Source organism: Somniosus microcephalus, unplaced genomic scaffold (assembly GCF_052327205.1).
Source record: "Somniosus microcephalus isolate GS21.2 unplaced genomic scaffold, FLI_Smic_1.0 unresolved_chr3, whole genome shotgun sequence".
NCBI classification, from domain to species: domain Eukaryota; kingdom Metazoa; phylum Chordata; class Chondrichthyes; order Squaliformes; family Somniosidae; genus Somniosus; species Somniosus microcephalus.
In genome coordinates this window covers 24,058,690-24,077,622 of record NW_028225181.1, presented here as the reverse complement: position 1 = coordinate 24,077,622, position 18,933 = coordinate 24,058,690, and the positions used below count along the sequence as shown (strand labels likewise).

Genomic DNA, 18,933 nt, shown 5'->3' with positions numbered 1-18,933 from the left:
TCCTGTTCTTGTGTAACAGGATTAAGGGGCTGAATAGCCTCCTGGTCCTGTGTAATGGGTTCAAGGTGGTGAACGCCATCCTCCTGTTCCTGTTTAACAGGTTCAAGGGGGCTGAATGGCATCTTTCTGTTCCTGAGTAACAGGTTTGAGGGGGCTGAATGGCCTCTTCCTGTTCCTATATAATTGGCTTGAGGGGACTAAATGGCCTCCTCCTTTTCCTATGTAACAGGCTCGAGGAGCTGAATGGCCTCCACCTGTTCCTATGTAACAGGTTCGAGGGGTGAACGGCCTCCTCCTGTTCCAATGTAATAGAATCGAGGGGCTGAATGGGCCTCCTCCTGTTCCTATGTAACAGGCTCGAGGAGCTGAATGGCCTCCACCTTTTCCTATGTAACAGGCTCGAGGGGCTGAATGGGCCTCCTCCTGTTCCAATGTAACAGGCTTGAGCAGTTGAATGGGCCTCCTCCTGTTCCTATGTAACAGGCTAGAGGGGTGAATGGCCTCCACCTGTTCCTATGTAACAGGCTCGAGGGGCTGAATGGGCCTCCTCCTGTTCCTATGTAAAAGGCTCAAGGGTCTGAATGACCTTCTCCTGTTCCTGTGTAACAGATTCGAGTGGTTGAATGGGCCTACACCTGTTCTAATGTAACAGGCTCAAGGGGCTGAATGGCCTCTTCCTGTTCCTGTGTAACAGGCATCAGGGAGGCTGAATGACCTCCTCCTGTTTCTGTGTAACAGACTTGAGGAGTGAGTGCGCAAACTCCTGTTGCTATATATCGGGCTTGAGGGGCTGAATGGCCTCTTCCTTTTCCAGTGTAGCAGGCTCCAGGAGGGCTGAATGGCCTTCTCCTATACCTGTGTAACAGTCAAAGTGGCTGAATGGCCTCCTCCTGTTCCCATGTAACAGGCTCAAGGGGGGCTAAATGGCCCCATCCTGTTCAAAGGTAAAAAGCTCAAGGGGTTGAATGGTCTCTTCCTGTTCCTATGTAACAGGCATGAGGGGGACTGAATGGCCTCCTCCTGTACCTATGTAAAAGGCTCGAGGGTCTGAATGACTTTCTCGTGTTGTGTAACAGATTCGAGGGGCTGAATGGGTCTACTGCTGTTCCTGTGTGACAGGTTCAAGGGCCTGAATGGCCTCCTCCTGTACCTATGTAAAAGGCTCGAGGGTCAGAATGACTTTCTCCTGTTGTGTAACAGATTCGAGGGGCTGAATGGGTCTACTGCTGTTCCTGTGTAACAGGTTCAAGGGGCTGCATGGCCTCCTCCTATTCCTGTGTAACAGGCTTGAGGGGCTGAATGGCCTCCTCCTGTTCCTATGTAACAGATTTGAAGGGCTGAATGGCCTCCGCCTGTTCCTGTGTAACAGGCTCGAGGGGCTGAATGGCCTCCTCCAGTTCCTGTGTAACAGGCTCGAGGGGCTGAATGGCCTACCCCTGTTCCTGTGTAACAGGCTCGAGGGGCTGAATGGCCTCTTCCTGTTCCTGTGTAACAGGCTCGAGGGGCTGAATGGCCTCTGCCTGTTCCTGTGTAACAGGCTCGAGGGGGCTGAATGGCCTACCCCTGTTCCTATGGTAACAGGCTCGAGGGGCTGAATGGCCTCCTCCTACGCCTAATGTTCCTGCGTGACACTCAATCGCATGATACCAGTTGCATACACCAGACTATTCAGTCCTCCGATCAAGAGGGGCACCAGTCACCTTCTTTCAGCATTGTCTCCTGCACTAACAACATCAAAAACATAAGAACATAAGAAATAGGAGCAGGAGTAGGCCAATCGGCCCCTCGAGCCTGCTCCGCCATTCAATAAGATCATGGCTGATCTGATCCTAACTGCCAATCCACTATCACAGAACCATCTCCTGAATCTAACAGAATTAGACACATGAAATAGGAGCAGGATCAGGCTACACGGCCCCTGGGCCCGCTCCGCTACCCACAGGGCCATGACCGATCCGAACCTAGACTCATGTCCAAATTCCTGCCTGCTCCCCGTAACCCTTAATTCCCTTTACTTCTGGGAAACTGTCTATTTCTGTTTTAAATTTATGTAATGATGTAGCTTCTACAGCTTTTTGGGGCAGCATATTCCATGGACCTACCACCCTCTGAGTGAAGTAGTTCCTCCTCATCTCAGTTTTGAAAGAGCAGCCCCTTATTCTAAGACTATGCCCCCTAGTTCTAGTTTCACCCATCATCGGGAACATCTTCCCCGCATCCACCCGATCCAACCCCTTCACAATCTTATATGTTTCAATAAGATCGCCTCTCATTCTTCTGAACTCCAATGAGTAGAGTCCCAATCTACTCAACCTTGTTGAGTCTGTGTGTCTCAGTTATGCTTAGGATCAATCACTGGACACAGACAACAAGAATAACTTTTAACAGGTCTTTACTATTCGGAGGTCAGGGCTGAACTGCCCAGCAAATCCCTACACAACACTTATATACCGGTGTGGTCACCACCGGTATTACTGTATACAGCAGCCAAGAGAAAGTACATCTCTTAAGGTAGTTCTCTTAAGGTGGAACAGGTTACATACACCACAATCCTCCCTTTTTAGCTTAACAGTTATATCCCCATTTAACATAACATAATAACATATATATATATACAACTTCATGCAAAACAGTTCAAAGATTCAGTCTCTGAGGAGGCCTCCTGATTCGAGTTGGATAACGCCTTTCAGGGGTCTCTGATTCTCGTTGCTGGGGTGACTCATCTAGTTGGTCTCTTATGGATTGGACATCACCATCAGGTACATTCACTTCTGAGGTAGATGCTTCAGGTTCACTAACTTCTTCCACGGTTGTCTCTGCCGTAACCATGGGTTCGACCCTTGTTCTCGATTCTACCAGTTGGTCAGCATGACGCCGTATTACATTTTCACCAATATCTACCGTGTACATCAGGGGTCCTTGTCTGGCCCGAATTGTTCCAGATTGCCATTTCTCGTTTTTATAGTCCCGGGCTAACACTGGTTGTCCTATTTCGAAACTCCGAGTGGTCTTGTTATTTATATGCTGGAACTGTTTATTTTCAACTTCCCTCCGCACATTTGGTTTTAACAAGTCCAACCTGGACCGCAACATCCTGTTATAGAACATCATGGCAGGACTTTGGTTTGTCACTGCATGAGTGGCGTTTCGATATGCCAGTAGGAATTTGTCCACCTTGTGTTGTAGTGGAATCTGATCTTCGCTCATGGCCTTTATTGCTTTTTTGAACGTTTGTACAAATCTCTCGGCCAACCAGTTTGTAGCCGGATGATATGGGGCAGAGGTATAATGTTTCACCCCATTCTTCTTCATGAATTTCTGGAATTCTTCTGACACGAACTGCGGTCCGTTGTCTGAACATATTTGTTCTGGCAATCCATTTCTTGCAAATATCGTTCTTAGCACCGCGATCGTCTTTTCTGAGGTAGTGGTAGTCATCTTAATCACTTCTGGCCATTTAGAATGTGCGTCAACCGCAATTAAAAACATGGAGTCCATGAATGGACCTGCAAAGTCAATATGTACACATTGCCATGGGGTTGAAGGCCATTCCCATGGATGCAGCGGTGCAGTCGGAGGTGCATTTTGCACTTTTTGGCACCCTGAGCAGCTTTTCGTCAGATCCTCTATCTGTTGGTCGATACCCGGCCACCACACATAAGCCCTAGCAAGGCTTTTCATCTTGACTCCCCCCAGATGACCTTCATGCAGTTCCTTTAGAACTCTCTCTCTTAACTTAGGAGGAATAATCACCCTTGTTCCATACATCAATGTTCCTTGACAGACGGACAGCTGTTCTCGTCTTGCTGAGAATGCCGGTAACAGTGGATCACCATGTGCTGGCCATCCCTTCACTGTCACTTCGTAGACCCGGGACAGTGTCGGGTCGTTCCTGGTTTCTCTTTCAATACTTGCATTGGTGACTGGTAAACATTCGATGATGTTCGAGTGAAATAACTCAAAAGGGTCAACCGTCGGTGCCTCCTCCTCTGTAGGTAGTGGCAGGCGCAACAGCCCATCAGCATTACCATGCTGCTTTGTACCTTTGAATTCAATCTGATATTGATGTGCCCCTAGGAAAAGGGACCATCTCTGGAGTCTCTGTGCTGTCATCACCGAAACACCCTTCTTAGGGTTAAAAATGGATACCAACGGCTGGTGGTCTGTCAGAAGCGTAAACTTTTGGCCCTGCAGGTAATGATTAAACTTCTTTACTCCCCACACAAGGCTGAGAGCCTCCCTATCTATCTGAGCATAGTTGCGCTCCGCGGAGGTCAATGATCTGGATGCGAATGCGACTGGCCTCTCCAGGCCATTTGGCAACTTGTGTGAGAGTACTGCCCCAATACCATATGGAGAAGCATCACAAGCCAAACGAATAGGCAGCGTTGGGTTGAAGTGAGCCAACACTTCCTCTGAGGTGATCAATGCCTTGCTTTTGCGAAAGGCCCTCTTACAGTCCTCGCTCCACTTCCATGGTACTCCCTTCTGCAAAAGAGCGTTCAGCAGGTGCAGCACCATGGATAAATTTGGCAGAAACTTATGGTAATAGTTAATCAACCCTAGGAGCGACCTCAACTGGGATACATTATCCGGAGCGGGCGCCTTCACAACAGCTTCGATCTTGTCAGGAGACTTATGAAGCCCCTCCTGGTCAATGACATGACCACAGTACGAGATCCGCTTCTGAAAGAACTCACATTTCTGGCGATTAACTCGAAGTCCATATTCTTTCAATCTGGTGAGCACCAGTTCCAAATTTGCAAGGTGTTCCTCGTCATCATCTCCTGTAATCAGAATATCGTCCAGGTAACATTGTGTGCTTGGAATTCCCTGTAATACCTGCTCCATGGCCCTCTGCCAAATTGCTGGCGCCGATGCCACTCCAAAAACCAGTCTATTATACCGGTACAAGCCTCTATGCGTGTTGATCGTGAGATACTGGCGTGACTCTTCCTCAACTTCCATCTGTAAGTACGCCTGCGCCAGGTCTATCTTGGTGAAGTGTTTCCCGCCAGACAACGAAGCGAAGATATCCTCAATCCACGGAAGCGGATACTGCACCGTGTGAAGCACCGGATTAACAGTGATCTTGAAATCTCCACAGATGCGAACCTTCCCCGGTTCCCCCAGCTTGTTGCTCGATGAACGCTTCATGACGGGAACAATGGGCGTAGCCCACTCACTCCAGTCTACCTTAGACAGTACTCCTGAACGTTCTAGCCCTTCCAGCTCAGCTTCCACAGCAGGTCGTATCGCATAAGGTACCGGTCTGGCTTTGAAAAATTTCGGGTTTGCATGTTCTTCAACCTTGATGTTTGCCGTAATTCCTCTCAGTGTTCCCAGTCCCTGTTGGAACACCTCTTTAGCATCGTCCAATATTCTGGACAATCGTTTAGGTTTGACATCTTTTTTACCGGAATCTACCGTTAGTGCTTTTAAGGAATGCCAGTCCATATTTATTTTCCTAATCCACTCCCGTCCCAGTAGTGGTGGATCTCCCTCAGGTAGCACATATAGGTCCATTCCTCGGCTTTCTTTGCCCTTGTGGACCACCTTTACCTCTATCTTCCCGATGGGGTATACTCTTTTCCCCGTGTATGTTTTCAATACAATCTCCGTATCCTGTAGGGGAATATGTGGGAATAACCTTTTGTTATCTTGCTTATTCATGACTGTAAATGCCGATCCAGTGTCCAATTCCATCTTCACTTGGACTCCTGCTATCTGAAGTGTGACCCAAATTGTTTGGAGGTCTGCTTCCTTACCAACATTGTGTACTCTTAGACTACCCAGTTCATTACTGCTGGAGTCTGAATCTGACTTCTGTTCGTTCGAACTGTTCTCTGTCACCTTGTGTACCTTTCTGTACTTTTCCTGCGGTGACTTTTTGTTGCTGGTCTTCTTTCCTGACTGGCATACTTTAGCTATGTGACCAAGCCTGCCACATTTTCTGCATTCCTGATTTTTGAACCAGGCACTCGTTCTGATCGTGCGTTGTCTTTCCACAACGATAACATTTTACTGTACCCAAGACCATCTTGATTGGTGCTGAGTTCCGGTGACCGTAGCTGCATTTCCGCTGTGCCTCTCACTGCGGCTTCTTGCGATGCTGCAATAGTGATAGCTTTATCAAGCGTAAGATCATTCTCCTCAAGCAGTCGCTTTTGTGTTCCTTCTTTTAACAATCCACACACAAATTTATCTCTCAGCGCATCTTCTAGTCCTGTTCCAAACTGACAGTACTTCGATAGCTTACGCAGTTCAATTAAAAATTCAGCGTTGCTTTCGTCTTTCAGCTGCATTCTTCTGTAAAATTTAAATCGCTCCGCTATCATCAGCGGCGTGGGGTTTAAATGATTTTTCAGGACAGTAACAATATTCGTGAAAGTCTGATCCGCCGGTTTATTTGGTGATAGAAGGTGCTTCAATAGCCCGTATGTCTTCGCACCCCATTGAGCTTAATAAGGTTAGTGCTTTCTCATCATCTGGTACCTTATTTGCTTTACAATAAACTTCCATGCGTTCTACATACATGGTCCAATCTTCGATTATCGCTATCAAAGGTATTAATGTTCCCATGTTTAGGCATCCTTGCAAGCTTTTAAATTTTTCTTTTTCTCAAAATGGCGGCTTCCCACGCTTGTCTTCTTCCCCCGTCTACTAAAATGGCGGCTTCCCGCGCCTTGGCGGTCTTTCCCGCGCTCATATTCTTCCCCCGCCGACTGCAATGGTGGATTCCCGCATTTGCCTTCTTCCCCCGCTGGCTGCAATGGCGATTGCCTTGCTGCTGCCGTTCTCGCCTCCCCAGCGGTTCTCACTCCCCCATGCTGCTTTGCCTCGCAGCCCCCGCTTGCAGCCCGGTCCTTTACACCGGCTGCGTTTGAGTTCTCCGCAGCTCTCGAGCCTTAAGCTGCCCCAGTCGCTGCGCCTCTCGGCCTCGATTGCAGCCCAGCCCTTTTTACCGGCACGTGGTCGAGTTCTCCGCCCTTATTCCTCCGTTTTCCCTCCCCTGCTCCACAGCCAACGCGGGGCCGACTTTCTGCTCGTGTCCGCTGATCGGCTTACCCACCACCGTGGCAGAAGGGATGATCACTGCCTGTCGCTGATGGAGGGCTTCGTGGTCAGAATTTTTCTTTTTAACCCGGGTTCTCGATGCCTCCCGTGCGATGGTGCTCAGCAGGATGATGAGGGCAGATGCCTCTTCTCGACGCCCGTTCTGAGGACGAAGCTGCCTTGGATGTAAAACTGCCGCAGGGTAAGATCGGACTCGTCACCACTGTTGAGTCTGTGTGTCTCAGTTATGCTTAGGATCAATCACTGGACACAGACAACAAGAATAACTTTTAACAGGTCTTTACTATTCGGGGGTCAGGGCTGAACTGCCCAGCTAATCCCTACACAACACTTATATACCGGTGTGGTCACCACCGGTATTACAGTATACAGCAGCCAAGAGAAAGTAGTACATCTCTTAAGGTAGTTCTCTTAAGGTGGAACAGGTTACATACACCACAAACCTCTCCTCATATGTCCATCCCCTCATCCCCGGGATTAACCGAGTGAACCTTCTTTGTACTGACTCGAGAGCAAGTATGTCCTTTCTTAAGTATGGACACCAAAACTGTACGCAGTATTCCAGGTGCGGTCTCACCAATACCTTGTACAACTGAAGCAATACCTCCCTATTTTTATATTCTATCCCCCTAGCAATGAAAGCCAACATTCCATTGGCCTTCTTAATCACTTGCTGCACTTGCATACTAACCTTTTGAGTTTCAACTTGAATTTATAGAAACATAGAAGATAGGAGCAGGAGTAGGCCATTCGGCCCCTCGAGCCTGCTCCGCCATTCAATGCGATCATGGCTGATCATCCAAATTCAGTACCCTGTCCCTGCCTTCTCCCCATACCCCTTGATCCCTTTAGCCTTAAGAAATATATCCAACTCCTTTTTGAATATATTTAATGAATTAGCCTCAGCTGCCTTGTGTGGTAGAGAATTCCACAGGTTCACCACTCTCTGGGTGAAGAAATTCCTCCTCATCTCAGTCCTAAATGGCTTATCCCTTATCCTTAGACTTTCCACCATCTACAAGGCACAAGTAAGGAGTGTGATGGAATACTCTCCACAGCTGGCCAAGGTTCGGTTTGCATAGCCTCACAGATTTTACCTTAAACTTGGCTGTCCGCCCCCACACACCGTTAGCTCCGCTGGTGTGTGTTCCGATGGTGACCTCTGTCGTCACACAAAGTTCATGGTGTTTGGAGATAGGACGCATTTGCTTTTCGAGTCAGTGGAGGCGGAGGGAAGGCCGGAGTGGAGGGCGGAGCAATTGGGATCACTGCTCCAGAGAACAGCCGGGTGGAAAGTTACCAGGGTTTTCCAAGGCGGGACAGGGACCTCTATAAGAACGTTCCTTCAGCCAGCAGAGACGCCAGCCGGACACTCAAGCTCTTCACGCTCTGAAGCAGTCCCGGCCCCTCATCGGACAGACGGAAGGTCTTTGAGTGACAACGCGGGATTCAGCTGCCATCATGTGGTAAGCAGATCTTTCGTGTTTAGAGGGAGCTTTACTCTGTATCTAACCGGTGCTGTACCTCTCCTGGGAGTGTTTGACGGGACAGTGTAGAGGGAGCTTTACTCTGTATCTAACCGGTGCTGTACCTGTCCTGGGAGTGTTTGACGGGACAGTGTAGAGAGAGCTTTACTCTGTATCTAACCCGTGCTGTACCTGCCCTGGGAGTGTTTGATGGGACAGTGTAGAGGGAGTTTTACTCTGTATCTAACCCGTGCTGTACCTGCCCTGGGAGTGTATGATGGGACAGTGTAGAGGGAGCTTTACTCTGTATCTAACCCGTGCTGTACCTGCCCTGGGAGTGTTTGATGGTGCAGTGTAGAGGGAGCTTTACTCTGTATCTAACCCGTGCTGTACCTGCCCTGGGAGTGTATGATGGGACAGTGTAGAGAGAGCTTTACTCTGTATCTAACCCGTGCTGTACCTGCCCTGGGAGTGTATGATGGGACAGTGTAGAGGGAGCTTTACTCTGTACTGTATCTAACCCCGTGCTGTACCTATCCTGGGAGTGTTTGATGGGACAGTGTAGAGGGAGTTTTACTCTGCATCTAACCCCGTGCTGTACCTGTCCTGGGAGCGTTTGATGGGACAGTGTAGAGGGAGATTTACTCTGTATCTAACCGGTGCTGTACCTGCCCTGGGAGTGTTTGATGGGACAGTGTAGAGGGAGCTTTACTCTGTATCTAACCCGTGCTGTACCTGCCCTGGGAGTGTTTGACGGGACAGTGTAGAGGAAGCTTTACTCTGTATCTCACCCATGCTGTACCTGCCCTGGGAGTGTTTGATGGGACAGTGTAGAGGGAGCTTTACTCTGTATCTAACCCATGCTGTACTGCCATGGGAGTGGTTGATGGGGCAGTGTAGAGGGAGCTTTACTCTGTATCTAACCCGTGCTGTACCTGCCCTGGGCGTGTTTGACGGGACAGTGTAGAGGGAGCTTTACTCTGTATCTAACCTGTGCTGTACCTGCCCTGGGAGTGTTTGATGGGACAGTGTAGAGGGAGCTTTACTCTGTATCTAACCCGTGCTGTACCTGCCCTGGGCGTGTTTGACGGGACAGTGTAGAGGGAGCTTTACTCTGTATCTAACCCGTGCTGTACCTGCCCTGGGAGTGTTTGATGGGACAGTGTAGAGGGAGATTTACTCTGTATCTAACCCGTGCTGTACCTGCCCTGGGAGTGGTTGATGGGGCAGTGTAGAGGGAGCTTTACTCTGTATCTAACCCGTGCTGTACCTGCCCTGGACGTGTTTGATGGGACAGTGTAGTACGAATGCTCCGTCTGCACCGATCAGCAAGTTGTTACCTAAGCGGTCTCTGGGGCAATTTCCAAGGTGGAACAGTCTGAAGTTCATTCCCTTACGATCTATGTTGACATCAGACAGCATGAGGTCGTTGACATCCGTCTGGGTTCGATTTGAAACAGTGCCCCGAGCTGAAAGGTCAAAGTTTAACACTTCCTGTTGACTTTTGTCCAAGTACATCGCTGGCCCCCTTCAGCGGGACATGAGAAATAGAAAGAACGAAATTGCATTGCTACAGTGCCTTTCAGAACCACAGGGCGTTCCAAAGCACTTCACAACCAATGAAATACCTTAGAAGTGTAATCACTGCTGTGATGTAGGAGAGGCAGCAGACAATTTGGGCACAGTGAGATCCCACGAACCGCAATGGGATAATGACCAGTTCATCTCATTATTGGTTCAGAGAGAAATAGTGGCCGCCGGACATGGAGAACTTCCGTGCTCCTCCTCCAATTGTGGTCGAGGGAACTTTTACGTCTGCCTCAGAGGACAGATTGGGATTCGGGTCAACATCGCATCGCAAAAGACGGCAAATCCGAGAGTGCAGCACTCCCTCAGTACTGTCCCTCCGACAGTGCAGCACTCCCTCAGTACTGCCCCTCCGACAGTGCAGCGCTCCCTCAGTACTGCCCCTCTGACAGTGCAGCACTCCCTCAGTACTGTCCCTCCGACAGTGCAGCACTCCCTCAGTACTGTCCCTCCGACAGTGCAGCACTCCCTCAGTACTGCCCTTCTGACAGTGCAGCGCTCCCTCAGCACTGCCCCTCTGACAGTGCAGCACTCCCTCAGTACTGTCCCTCCGACAGTGCAGCACTCCCTCAGTACGGCCCCTCTGACAGTGCAGAGCTCCCTCAGTACGGCCCCTCTGACAGTGCAGTGCTCCCTCAGTACTGCCCCTCCGACAGTGCAGCGCTCCCTCGGTCCTTCCCCTCTGACAGTGCAACGCTCCCTCAGTACTGCCCCTCTGACAGGGCAGCACGGTGGCATAGTGGTTAGCACTGTTGCCTCACAGCGCCAGGGACCCGGGTTCGAATCCGGCCTCGGGCGACTGTCTGTGTCTGTGTGGAGTTTGCACATTCTCCCCGTGTTTGCGTGGGTTTCCTCCGGGTGCTCCGGTTTCCTCCCACAGTCCAAAGATGTGCGGGTTAGGTTGATTGGCTATGATAAATTGACCCTTAGTGTTAGGGGGATTAAATGGGGATATGTGTTAGGTGTAGGGGTTACGGGGATTGGGTGGGATATGTGTCGGTGCAGGCTCGATGGGCTGAAATGGCCTCTATCTGCACTGTGGGATTTCTGTGATTCTGTGATACCCCTTTGACAGTGCAGCGCTCCCTCAGTACTGCCCCTCTGACGGAGCAGCGTCCCCTCAGTAACGCCCCTCCGACAGTGCCGCGCTCCTTCAGTACTGCCCCTCCAACTGTGATGTAATCCCTCAGTACTGCCTCTTCGCCAGTGCAGAGCACCCTCAGTACTGCCCCTCCGACAGTGCAGCGCTTCCTCAGTACTGCCCCTCCGACAGTGCTGCGCTCCCTCAGTACTGCCCCTCCGACAGTGCTGCGCTCCCTCAGTACTGCCCTTCCAACAGTGCAGCATTCCCTCAGTACTGCCCCTCTGTGATGCAGTGCTCCCTCAGTACTGCCCCTCCAAAAGTGCAGCGCTCCCTCAGTACTGCCCCTCCAAAAGTGCAGTGCTCCCTCAGTACAGTCCCTCCAACAGTACAGTGTTCCCATAGTACTGCTCCTCTGACATTGAAGCGCTCCCTCGGAACAGGCCCTCTGGCAGTACAGTGTTCCCATAGTACTGCCCATCTGACAATGCAGCGCTCCCTTAGTACTGCCCCTCCGACAGTGCAGTGCTCCCTGAGTCCTGCCCCTCCGACAGTGCAGTGCTCCCTCAGTACTACCCTTCCAACAGTGCAGCACTCCCTCAGTACTGCCCCTCCGACAGTGAAGCGCTCACTCAAAACAGGCCCTCTGGCAGCACAGTGTTCCCTCAAATCTGCCCATCTGACAATGCAGCGCTCCCTCAGTACTGCCCCTTCGACAGTGCAGCACTCCCTCAGTACTGCCCCCCCACAGTGCAGTGCTCCCTCAGTACTGCCCCTCCGACAGTGCAGTGCTCCCTCAGTACTGCCCCTCCAAAGGTGCAGCGCTCCCTCAGTACTGCCCCTCCGACAGTGCAGCGCTCCCTCAGTACAGTCCCTCCGACAGTACAGTGTTCCCATAGTACTGGTCCTCTGACATTGAAGCGCTCCCTCAGAACAGGCCCTCTGGCAGCACAGTGTTCCCTCAAATCTGCCCATCTGACAATGCAGTGCTCCCTCAGTACTGCCCCTTCGACAGTGCAGCACTCCCTCAGTACTGCCCCCCCACAGTGCAGCGCTCCCTCAGTACTGCCGCTCCAACAGTGCAGCGCTCCCTGAGTACTGCCCCTCCGACAGTGCAGCGCTCCCGCAGTTCTGCCCCTCTGACAGTGCCGCGCTCCCTCAGTACTGCCCCTCTGACAGTGCAGCGCTCCCTCAGTCAAATCAAATCAAATCAAATCAAATCAAATCAAATCAAATCAACTTTTATTGTCATTGTTAGTGCACAAGTGCAGTACAACGAAATGTAGGCTTGCGGCTCCCGAGAGTGTACAATTTGGATTAGGACACTTAAACATTCAACATACATTTATACATTTGGCTTGCAGTATATTAGCATAAATATGACCATAATAAAGTGCATTGGCAGATGTGCAGGCTTTAGTGTTTATTTGTGGAGTTCAGTAGGATGACAGCCCTGGGAAAGAAGCTGTTCCTAAATCTGGTCGTACGGGTGCGAATGCATCTGTAGCATCTTCCAGATGGTAGGAGGGCGAACAGACTGTGGCTGGGGTGGGTAGGGTCTTTGATGATGGACCGTGCCCTCCGTAGGCAGCGTTTCTGATATATATGCTCTATGGTCGGTAGCCGGGTGCCGGTAATGCGTTGGGCAGCTTTGACTACCCGCTGCAGGGCTTTCCGGTCATGGGAGCTACAGCTGCCATACCATACCGTGATACAGTTTGTCAGGATGCTCTCTATAGTGCAGCGGTAGAAGTTAGAGAGGATCAGGGGTGACAGATTACATCCCTTCAGCCTCCTCAAGAAATATAGGCGCTGCTGGGCCTTCTTCACCAGAGAGGAGGTATTGAGGGACCAGGAGAGGTCTTCCGTGATATGGGCTCCGAGGAACTTAAAGCTGTCCACCCTTTCCACCACAGCCCCATTGATGTGGATGGGGGTGTGACTTCCGCCTTTGGACTTCCTGAAGTCCACGATTATTTCCTTTGTTTTCTTGGTGTTAAGGGCCAGGTTGTTGTCGGCGCACCACTTCACGAGATGCTGGACCTCCTCCCTGTAGGCTGACTCATCGTTGTTGGTGATCTGGCCTACTACCGTGGTGTCATCTGCAAACTTGATGATGGTGTTGGAACCATTAACAGCCACACAGTCGTGGGTGAAGAGGGAGTAGAGGAGGGGGCTCAGCACACATCCTTGTGGGGCCCCCGTGTTCAGGGTCGGCGGGGGGAGGTGTGGTTACCTAATTTGACAGACTGGGGTCTGTTTGTTAGGAAGTCCAGGGTCCAGTTGCAGAGGGAAGTGTTCAGGCCAAGAGTTTGGAGTTTGGTGGCCAGCTTGTTGGGGACGACAGTGTTGAATGCTGAGCTGTAGCCTATAAACAACATTCTGATGTAGGTCTCCTTACCATCTAGGTGATTCAGTGCCGAGTGTAGAGCAGTTGTGATTGCATCCTCCGTTGATCTGTTTGCACGATAGGCAAACTGGTGTTGGTCAAGGGAGGCAGGAACAGTGGCTTTGATGTGGGCTAAGACCAGTCTCTCGAAACACTTCATTATGATGGGTGTGAGTGCGACAGGTCGATAGTCATTCAGACACGTCACAGCCGCTTGTTTAGGCACAGGAATGATGGTGGTGGTCTTGAAGCATGTAGGGACTACTGCCTGGGCCAGTACTGCCCCTCTAATAGTAGCGCACTCCCTCAGTACTGCCCCTCTGACAGTGCCGCGCTCCCTCAGTACTGCCCCTCTGACAGTGCAGCGCTCCCTCAGTACTGCCCCTCTGACAGTAGCGCGCCCCCTCAGTACTGCCCCTCTGACAGTGCAGCGCTCCCTCAGTACTGCCTGCTCCGACAGTGCAGCGCTCCCTCAGTACTGCCTGCTCCGACAGTGCAGCGCTCCCTCAGTACTGCCCCTCCGACAGTGCAGCGCTCCCGCTGTACTGCCCCTCCAACAGTGCAGCGCTCCCTCAGTACTGCCCCTCCGACAGTGCCGCGCTCCATCAGTACTGCCCCTCTGACAGTAGAGCGCTCCCTCAGGACTGCCCCTCTGACAGTAGAGCGCCCCCTCAGTACTGCCCCTCTAACAGTAGAGCGCTCCCTCAGGACTGCCCCTCTGACAGTAGAGCGCCCCCTCAGTACTGCCTGCTCCGACAGTGCAGCGCTCCCTCAGTACTGCCGCTCCGACAGTGCAGCGCTCCCTCAGGACTGCTGCTCCGACAGTGCAGCGCTCCCTCAGTACTGCGCCTCTGACAGTGTAGCCCCCGTCAGTGCAGCCCCTCCGACAGTACAATGATCCCTCAGTACTGCTCCTCCTACAGTGCAGCGCTCCCTCAGCAATGCCCCTCCGAATGTGCAGCCCTCTCTCAGTACTGCCCCTCCGACAGTGCAGCACTCCCTCAGTACAGCCCCTCTGACAGTACAATGTTCCCATAGTACTGCTCCTCTGACAGTGAGGCGTTTTCTCAGTACTGCCCCTCCAGCACTGCAGCGCTCCCTCAGTACTGCCCCTCCAACAGTACAGAACCACTTCAGTACTGCCCCTTTGAGAGTGCAGCGCTCCCTCAGTACTGCCCCTCTGGCGGAGCAGTGTCCCCTCAGTATCGCCCCTCTGACAGTGCAGTGCTCCCTCAGTACAGCCCCTCCGACAGTGCAGCGCTCCCTCAGTACTGCCCCTCCGAAAGTGCAGCGCTCCGTCAGTACTGCCCCTCTGACAGTGCAGCACACCCTCAGTACTGCCCCTCTGAGATGCAATGCTCCCTCAGTACTGCCGCTCTGACATTCCAGGGCTCCCTCAGTACTGCCCCTCCGACAGTGCAGCGCTCCCTCAGTACTGCCTCTCTGACAGTGCTGCACTCCCTCATTAAGGCACCCCTGACAGCGCGGCGTCCTTCAGTACTTCGCTTCCGAAAGTGCAGCACTGCCTCAGTACTGCACCTCTCAAAGTGCAGCGCTCCCTCTGTACAGTCCCTCCGACAGTACAGTGTTCCCATATTACTGCTCCTCTGACAGTGAAGCACTCCCTCAGTACAGGACTTCTGGCAGTAAAATGTTCCCTCAGTACTGCCCCTCCGACAGTGCAGCGAGCCCCAGTACTGCCCCTCCGACAGTGAAGCACTCCCTCACTAATGCCCCTCCAACAGTGCAGCGCTCCCTCAGTACTGCCCTTCCAACAGTGCAGCACTCACTCAGTACTGACCCTACGACAGTGCAGTGCTCCCTCAGTACTGCCCCTCCGACAGGGCAGTGGTCCCTCAGTACTGCCCCTCTGACAGTGCAGCACTCCTTCTTTAAGGCACGTCTGACAGTGCAGCGCTCCCTCAGTACTGCCACTCCGACAGTGCAGCACTCCCTCAGTACTGCCCCTCTGACTGTGCCGCGCTCCCTCAGTACTGCCCCTCTGACAGTAGAGCGCCCCCTCAGTCCTGCCCCTCCGACAGTGCAGCTCTCCCTCAGTACTGCTCCTCCTACAGTGCAGCGCTCCCTCAACAATGCCCCTCCGAATGTGCAGCCCTCCCTCAGTACTGCCCCTCTCACAGCGCAACGCTCCCTCAGTACTGCCCCTCCGACCGTGCAGCGCTCCCTCAGAACTGCCCCTACGACAGTGCAGCACTCCCCCAGTACTGCCCCTCCGACAGTGCAACGCTCCATCAGTACTGCCCCTCTGACAGGGCGGCACTCCCTCAGTACTGCCCCTCCGACAGTGCAGCGCTCCCTCAGTGCTGCCCCTCAAACAGTGCAGCGCTCCCTCAGTACTGCCCTTCTGACAGTGCAGCTCTCCCTCAGTACTGCCCCTCCAATAATGCAGGGCTCCTTCAGTACTGCCCCTCTGACAGTGCAGCGCTCCCTCAGTACTGCCCCTCTGACAGTAGAGCGCCCCCTCAGTGCTGCCCCTCCGACAGTGCAGCGCTCCCTCAGTACTGCCCCTCTGACAGAGCAGAGCACCTTCAGTACTGCCCCTCCAATAATGCAGCGCCCCCTCAGTACAACCCCTCCGACACTGCAGTGCACCCTCAGTACTGCCCCTCCGACAGTGCAGCGCTCCCGCAGTACTGCCCCTCTGATGGAGCAGTGTCCCCTCAGTACCGCCCCTCCGGCAGTGCCGCGCTCTCTCAGTACTGCCCCTCTGACAGTGCAGCGCTCCCTCAGGACTGCCCCTCTGATAGTAGAGCGCCCCCTCAGTACTGCCCCTCCGACAGTGCAGCGCTCCCTCAGTACTGCCCCTCTGACAGTGCCGCGCTCCCTCAGTACTGCCGCTCCAACAATACAGCGCTCCCTCAGTAGAGCCCCTCCGACAGTACAATGATCCCTCAGTACTGCTCCTCCTACAGTGCAGCGCTTCCTCAGCAATGCCCCTCTAAAAGTGCAGCCCTCCCTCAGTACTGCCCCTCTGACAGTGCAGCGCTCCCTCAGTACTGCCCCTCCCATAATGCAGCGCCCCCTCAGTACAGCACCTCCGACAGTGCAGTGCTCCCTCAGTACTGCCCCACCGACAGTACAATGTTCCCATAGTACTGCTCCTCTGACAGTGAAGCGTTTTCTCAGTACAGGCCCTCCGACAGTGCAGTGTTCCCTCACTACGGCCACTCCGACAGTGCCGCACTCCCTTACTACCGCCCCTTCGGCATTGCAGCGCTCCCTCAGTACTGCCCCTCCAACAATACAGAACCACCTCAGTACTGCCCCTTTGACAGTGCAGCGCTCCCTCAGTACTGCCCCTCTGACGGAGCAGTGTCCCATCAGTACCACCCCTCTGACAGTGCAGCACTCCCTCAGTACTGCCCCTCCAACAGTGCAGCACTCCCTTAGTACTGCCCCTGTAAGATGCAGTGCTCCCTCAGTACTGCCCCTCTGACATTCCAGCGCTCCCTCAGGACTGCCCCTCTCACAGTGCAGCACTCCCTCATTAAGGCACCTCTGACAGTGCGGCATCCTTCAGTACTGCCCCTCCGACAGTGCAGCACTGCCTCAGTACTGCACCTCTCACAGTGCAGCGCTCCCTCAGTACAGTCCCTCCGACAGTACAGTGTTCCCATAGAACTGCCCCTCCGACAGTGCAGTGCTCCCTCAGTACTGCCCCTCCAACAGTGCAGCGCTCCCTCAGTACTGCCCTTCCAACAGTGCAGCGCTCCCTCAGTACAGCCCCTCCGACATTGCAGCATTCCCTCAGTACTGCCCCTCCGAAAGTGCAGCACTCCATCAGTACTGCCCCTCCGACAGTGCGGCGCTCCCTCAGTACTGCCCCTCCGACAGTGCAGCGCTCCCTCAGTACTGCCCCTCCGACAGTGCAGCGCTCCCTCAGAACTGCCCCTCCGACAGTGCAGCACTCCCTCAGTACTGCCCCTCCGGCAGTGCAGCGCTCTCCCAATACTGCCTCTCCGACAGTGCAACGCTCCATCAGTACAGCCCCTCTGACAGTGCAGCGCTCCCTCAGTACTGCCCCTCCGACAGTGCAGCGCTCCCTCAGTACTGCCCCTCCGACAGTGCAGTTCTCTCTCAGTACTGCCCCTCTGACAGTGCAGCGCTCCATCAGTACTGCCCCTCCGACAGTGCGGCGCTCCCTCAGTACTGCCCCTCCGACAGTGCAGCGCTCCCTCAGTACTGCCCCTCCGACAGTGCAGCGCTCCCTCAGTACTGCCCCTCCGACAGTGCAGTTCTCTCTCAGTACTGCCCCTCTGACAGTGCAGCGCTCCATCAGTACTGCCCCTCCGACAGTGCGGCGCTCCCTCAGTACTGCCCCTCCGACAGTGCAGCGCTCCCTCAGTACTGCCCCTCCGACAGTGCAGCGCTCCCTCAGTACTGTCCCTCTGACAGTGCAGCGCTCCATCAGTACTGCCCCTCCGACAGTGCGGCACTCCCTCAGTACTGCCCCTCCGACAGTGCAGCGCTCCCTCAGTACTGCCCCTCCAACAGTGCAGCGCTCCCTCAGTACTGCCCCTCCGACAGTGCAGCGCTCCCTCAGTACTGCCCCTCCGACAGCGCAGTTCTCTCTCAGTACTGCCCCTCCGACAGTGCAGCGCTCCATCAGTACTGCCCCTCCGACAGTGCGGCGCTCCCTCAGTGCTGCCCCTCTGACAGTGCAGCGCTCCCTCAGTACTGCCCCTCCGACACTGCAGCGCTCCCTCAGTACTGCCCCTCCGACAGTGCAGCGCTCCCACAGTACTGCCCCTCCGACAGTGCAATGCTCCCTCAGTACTGCCCCTCTGACAGTGCAGCGCTCCCTCAGTACTGCCCCTCCGACAGTGCAGCGCTCCCTCAGGACTGTCCCTCTGACAGTGCAGCGCTCCATCAGTACTGCCCCTCCGACAGTGCGGCGCTCCCTCAGTACTGCCCCTCCGACAGTGCAGCGCTCCCTCAGTACTGCCCCTCCGACAGTGCAGCGCTCCCTCAGTACTGCCCCTCCGACAGTGCAACGCTCCGTCAGTACTGCCCCTCTGACAGTGCAGTTCTCCCTCAGTACCGCCCCTCCGACAGTGCAGTTGTCTCTCAGTACTGCCCCTCCGACAGTGCAGCGCTCCCTCAGTACTGCCCCTCCGACAGTGCAGCGCTCCATCAGTACTGCCCCTCCGACAGTGCAACGCTCCGTCGGTACTGCCCCTCCGACAGTGCAGCGCTCCCTCAGTACTGCCCCTCCCACAGTGCAACGCTCCGTCAGTACTGCCCCTTTCAAATTCCCGAGGTTTTTTTCTAACCATGTTGACCCTCGGCCTGAGGGCCTTTTGCGGGGGATG

At 53.7% G+C, this 18,933-nt stretch overlaps 1 protein-coding gene across 1 annotated transcript in view; it reads left to right on the top strand.

Moving 5' to 3' along the window:
• The first annotated feature begins 8,318 nt into the window (after positions 1 to 8,318).
• The window catches only part of LOC147091320 (haptoglobin-like), a 35,193-nt gene continuing 24,578 nt past the window's right edge, over positions 8,319 to 18,933 (top strand). Inside the window, exon 1 of the mRNA XM_085976739.1 lies at positions 8,319 to 8,543. Within this exon, the coding sequence (XP_085832865.1) occupies positions 8,539 to 8,543 (5 nt within the window). The 5' untranslated portion in view covers positions 8,319 to 8,538. The remainder of the gene's footprint in view (positions 8,544 to 18,933) is intronic.